The sequence below is a fragment of the Ipomoea nil genome, unplaced genomic scaffold (assembly GCF_001879475.1).
Source record: "Ipomoea nil cultivar Tokyo-kokei standard unplaced genomic scaffold, Asagao_1.1 scaffold1061, whole genome shotgun sequence".
NCBI classification, from domain to species: Eukaryota; Viridiplantae; Streptophyta; class Magnoliopsida; order Solanales; family Convolvulaceae; genus Ipomoea; species Ipomoea nil.
In genome coordinates, this window is record NW_017617489.1 from 7,923 (window position 1) to 13,930 (window position 6,008).

The 6,008-nt window shown below is 36.2% G+C and overlaps 2 protein-coding genes across 2 annotated transcripts; both read right to left on the reverse strand.

Moving 5' to 3' along the window:
- LOC109182490 (lignin-forming anionic peroxidase-like) lies at window positions 1-966 on the reverse strand. Its single transcript, XM_019332613.1, has one exon. The coding sequence runs from the start codon at window positions 964-966 to the stop codon at window positions 1-3; it is 966 nt and encodes a 321-aa protein (XP_019188158.1).
- A 3,554-nt stretch (window positions 967-4,520) lies between these two features.
- LOC109182491 (lignin-forming anionic peroxidase-like) lies at window positions 4,521-5,486 on the reverse strand. The gene has a single exon (XM_019332614.1). The coding sequence runs from the start codon at window positions 5,484-5,486 to the stop codon at window positions 4,521-4,523; it is 966 nt and encodes a 321-aa protein (XP_019188159.1).
- Between the last annotated feature and the right edge of the window lie 522 nt (window positions 5,487-6,008).

The following is a 6,008-nucleotide window of genomic DNA, read 5'->3' on the forward strand; positions in this document are numbered from 1 at the left end:
CTAGTTCAAAGCACCGCAGACTTTTCTAATGATCCCATTTTGACCCGTGAGCGGCTGAATTTCAGACATTTTAATCATGGCTGATGCAAAATCTTCTTGGAATGCCCGAGAGCTCCTGGCGTACTCTGAAACAATACTGTCAGTTGCTCCACCGCTGAATAGAACTTGATCCGATTGAAGCAGACCTTTCTTTTGCAATAAGTTCTTATAGTAGTTGTTATCAAAGGAATTTGGGGTCACTAAATCAAGGGGTGCCAAATTCCCATTTCCGGTGTCCTTTGGACATTTGCGTCTTCTAGTGCTAGCAAAACCGGCATCAATGTCAGTACGGTTGCCGTAAATTCTATCGCGAAATAGGAAGCATTGAGCTTGGCCGAGAGTGTGTGCACCAGACAAGGCAACCATGTCTCTTGTGTTAAGGCCTTTGGTAGCGAAGCTGGATATAAGTGTATCCAAATTTGCGAAAGGGCTGGGGAGATCTATGTTACGACTAGCTGTGGTTGAATCTCTTCTTCCCAGCTTCACTGTCCAAGACGGACCTCCCGCAGCAACAGTGGCATCACGTGCAGCCACCGACAATACATCAGCACAAGATACAATACCAGGACAAGCTTTCTCTAGCTCGCGCTTGGCAGCCTCTATCACGTCGTAACCCCTGGCAGAGGCATGGTTTGGCAACGCCGTCTTTTCGCTCTTAATGGTTGGTGACTCGTCCAGTAAGATGGAAGCGTCGCAACCCTGAACAAAGCAGTCGTGGAAATGGAGACGAATCAAGGAAGCGGCCATGCGACGCTCACGGGACACGGCTTGCCTTACGGCATCGCGAATGATGTTTAGAGCATTAGGGCATGTGTTGTCGTAAAATGTAGGGGATAGCTGCTGCTGCTGCGCTTGGCATTGCGAGAAGGAGGAGAGCAGCAGTAGAAGCAAACACGATAAAGCTGTAGTGTATATATGAGAAGCCATATGTATATAGAGAAATGGCGCAGGGATTGTAGGTCTGATCTGAAATCAATGATTGGGTTGGTATGATGATTGAGAATGGGAAAGTGGAACGAAGTGTATATACTTGTTGCAGGGAGGCGGTGGCTATTGTTAAATATATATATATATATATACTCCTAATCAGATAAGGAATGATAAAAGGAATATTATATTATATTATATTATTCACTATAATATAGAGAGGGGCTAGGGAGAATAAATATTAATTCTAGCTTAGTGTGAATATATATGATTAATAATAACTAATGTTTAGAAATTAAAATTGATGAATATCATGAACGGAACAATCAAGTCATATACTCTAGGGTCCTTTCCCTGTGATCAGGCCGGGTTCAGTTCTTCTCCGTCAATTAGTCTTTTTCCGGCCTTTATATCATTTTTTTCATCGACCATATATTCAATGTTATCTTTTTCGATTATTATATAATATATATTTCGACCTTTCGATTATTAAAAATTGTACTTTCTTTTATGGTCCGTACAGCACTGTGTGGACCATGGTCCACAGAATAATTTGTCCAAGTTTTATGTCACTTGATAATTATAAAGCTATATATTCAAGATGGACACAGTTCTATATTCATAATTAATGAACTATATGTTCATAATTATAAAGCTATATATTCATAAATTTTGAACTTCATATTCACAATTATTGAATCTCTATATTCATATATTACAGAACTATATGTTCATAATTGTGTTCACAACTCTATGTTCATAATCATACACCTATAAGTTCATCATTTTTGAACTATATATTCATAGTTATGAACAGTTTTGGAACTGTATCCACCTTGCAAGGTGGACACGGTTCCACAGCATAATTTGCCATTTATGAATGTGTATATTATTAAGTTTATTTCATTAATTTGGCTGAAAAATATTTTAATCAGTGGCAGCGATCATTTAGAAAAAATCTTCTTGGAATGCCCGAGAGCTCCTGGCGTACTCTGAAACAATACTGTCAGTTGCTCCGCCGCTGAATAGAACTTTATCCGATTGAAGCAGACCTATATGTTCATCATTTTTGAACTATATATTCATATTTGTGAACAGTTTTGGAACTGTGTATATTATTAAGTTTATTTCATTAATTTCGCTGAAAAATATTTTAATCAGTGACAGTGATCATTTAGAAAAAATTTGTTAAAATACTCCACTAATGGATTTAAGTCTTCATACATTCCAAATAATTGGATTGTATGATCAAAAAAAAATTTGTAATTGTGAAAATTAGTTAATTAATTAGGTCCATTATTTTGGAAATTTTGGTATGTCAGCTAGTGATGATGGTATCGAATGCATTCATTGTTTTGTTAGATTTTAAAAAATTCAAGAAAAGGAAATAGATTTAGATGCGCGAAACGCGCACGTGTCTTTCTTTTCCTTCATTTTTCTCTCTCTAATTTGGTGACAAAATGTGTCCAGACATATGACCGCAAATGTTTAAACACATGATCGTTAAGAACATTTGAGGCGCAAAGAGTTGATATCTTGTTTGCTGTCTTCACGATTGCATTTCGCTCCTTGCAAAAATTGGCCATCTACGATGTTGTTTCCTCACTTTCACTCATTCAGCTTTGATCTTTGATTTGTATATGCTCAAGAAAATTTTTATAATTGGGAAATTAGTTAATTAATTTGGTGATTTTGGTATGTCGACTAGTGATGATAGTTTTGGATGCATTCATTGTTTTGTTAGATTTAAAAAAATTCTAGAAAAAATAGAACTAGATTTACTCGTCCCGTATATGCGTGAAACGCACATGTGTCTTGCTTTTCCTTCGTTTTTCTCTCTCTCTAACGGGATTGAGACGTGTGAGACGATCCCACAAAAGTGTTTGCATTCCTTATGAAATAGAATTTATATTCATCTAAATTTTGTTTCCTCAATCAAGCATGTCCAAAAGGAATAGCATAATTTATCAAGATAATCCTAAGAATATAATAGTTATTTTCCATACAATAACAATAACTCATCTAGTTATCTCTTTGGATACTATACGCAAATTATGCCGTGCAACCGTGTGCACCGTGCATGGTGCATACTGTTGCAAAACGACGCCGTTCCAAATTTAAAAAAAAAAATATCCATTTTTCATTGCCGTTAACGGCGTTAGGCGATTTCCATTCGCATTCAAACATTCTTTTCTCTCTTCGCAATCGCACAGTTTAGAAATTATGAATCTACCATATTTAAATTATGAATCTACAGTGTAGAAATTATGAATCTACAGTATTTGATTTGTGAACATGTGATAGAGCTATATGTTCATAAATTTATGAATATATGTTCATGATTACAGAGCTATATGTTCATAATTTTCGATGCTCATATTCCCAATTGTTGAACTCTGTATTCACAACTCACAGAACTATATGTTCATAATTTGTTAACTATACAGTTTAGATATTATGAATCTACAGTGCATAAAATATGAATCTGCAGTATAGAAATTGTGAATCTTCTATATAGAAGTTATGAATTTCTTGTGTTTAAATTATGAATCTACGTTTTAGAAATTATGAACCTACAATATATATTTTATGAATTTACAGCATAGAAATTATGAATCTACAGTATAGAAATTATGAATTGGAACCGTGCGCACCTTGCATGGTGCACACCGCTGCACAGCATAACGTTCCGATAGGGCATTTCACATAAAAAAAAAAAAAAAAAAAAACTTGTGACGTTTTTTGAAAAAAAAAAACAAATAATTTGTTCAAATACAATTATTTTTCAAATTGCAAAATATGATTTTATAAATCCGAGTACTTATTATTTTTTTTTTTTGAAAAATACAAATCCAAATGATAACTTGGAAACAATTTTGTGTACGAATTATATTGTCTTGCCTACAATATCTGATGAAATCAACAAGAACCAGAAACAATAATATTGGTAAAAATAGAGGTAAAGAATGTAAGATTTACATGGTTCGGCAATGTGCTTACACCCACGAGAGTAAAAAAAAAAAAAAAATTCGTTCATAGCGATGGTGATCGTGGTGATACCTTAGCTTTGGGATATAATTAATGTATTTCTAGGCATCTAATCGTTGTACAATGCGTCTACCCAAACTGTTTCACTCCTATTGGACAAACTCATATTCCTAATCCCGATATGAGACAAACTTAACAATATCTTCTCGAGCATGAATTGCGAAGCGGGATGAAGGAAATGATAAACAAATAATTCCATTACAGAAATCTTATGCCTAATATTATATGTAATTTGAGTAGATCAGCGCATGCTTTTAATGTAACTTTGTTGAGAATAAGTAACGTAACCTTGAATTAGTTGGAATTTGAATATAATGTTCAATAAAAGAAACAGTGCATGTTGCGTTAGTTGTAGGTATATAATGAAAAGTACAAGAAATTTATTATTACATGCAATTTTGTAAAACAGATCATGAGTACAGTAATGAAGAAAAGAAATACAATTAATTAAATTGTAGGAGAGGAAAAACTAAATTGAAGAAATGGTTATGAATTATTGAAGCTAGCTAGTTCAAAGCACCGCAGACTTTTCTAATGATCCCATTTTGACCCGTGAGCGGCTGAATTTCAGACATTTTAATCATGGCTGATGCAAAATCTTCTTGGAATGCCCGAGAGCTCCTGGCGTACTCTGAAACAATACTGTCAGTTGCTCCACCGCTGAATAGAACTTGATCCGATTGAAGCAGACCTTTCTTTTGCAATAAGTTCTTATAGTAGTTGTTATCAAAGGAATTTGGGGTCACTAAATCAAGGGGTGCCAAATTCCCATTTCCGGTGTCCTTTGGACATTTGCGTCTTCTAGTGCTAGCAAAACCGGCATCAATGTCAGTACGGTTGCCGTAAATTCTATCGCGAAATAGGAAGCATTGAGCTTGGCCGAGAGTGTGTGCACCAGACAAGGGAACCATGTCTCTTGTGTTAAGGCCTTTGGTAGCGAAGCTGGATATAAGTGTATCCAAATTTGCGAAAGGGCTGGGGAGATCTATGTTACGACTAGCTGTGGTTGAATCTCTTCTTCCCAGCTTCACTGTCCAAGACGGACCTCCCGCAGCAACAGTGGCATCACGTGCAGCCACCGACAATACATCAGCACAAGATACAATACCAGGACAAGCTTTCTCTAGCTCGCGCTTGGCAGCCTCTATCACGTCGTAACCCCTGGCAGAGGCATGGTTTGGCAACGCCGTCTTTTCGCTCTTAATGGTTGGTGACTCGTCCAGTAAGATGGAAGCGTCGCAACCCTGAACAAAGCAGTCGTGGAAATGGAGACGAATCAAGGAAGCGGCCATGCGACGCTCACGGGACACGGCTTGCCTTACGGCATCGCGAATGATGTTTAGAGCATTAGGGCATGTGTTGTCGTAAAATGTAGGGGATAGCTGCTGCTGCTGCGCTTGGCATTGCGAGAAGGAGGAGAGCAGCAGTAGAAGCAAACACGATAAAGCTGTAGTGTATATATGAGAAGCCATATGTATATAGAGAAATGGCGCAGGGATTGTAGGTCTGATCTGAAATCAATGATTGGGTTGGTATGATGATTGAGAATGGGAAAGTGGAACGAAGTGTATATACTTGTTGCAGGGAGGCGGTGGCTATTGTTAAATATATATATATATATATATATACTCCTAATCAGATAAGGAATGATAAAAGGAATATTATATTATATTATATTATTCACTATAATATAGAGAGGGGCTAGGGAGAATAAATATTAATTCTAGCTTAGTGTGAATATATATGATTAATAATAACTAATGTTTAGAAATTAAAATTGATGAATATCATGAACGGAACAATCAAGTCATATACTCTAGGGTCCTTTCCCTTTGATCAGGCCGGGTTCAGTTCTTCTCCGTCAATTAGTCTTTTTCCGGCCTTTATATCATTTTTTTCATCGACCATATATTCAATGTTATCTTTTTCGATTATTATATAATATATATTTCGACCTTTCGATTATTAAAAATTGTACTTTCTTTTATGGTCCG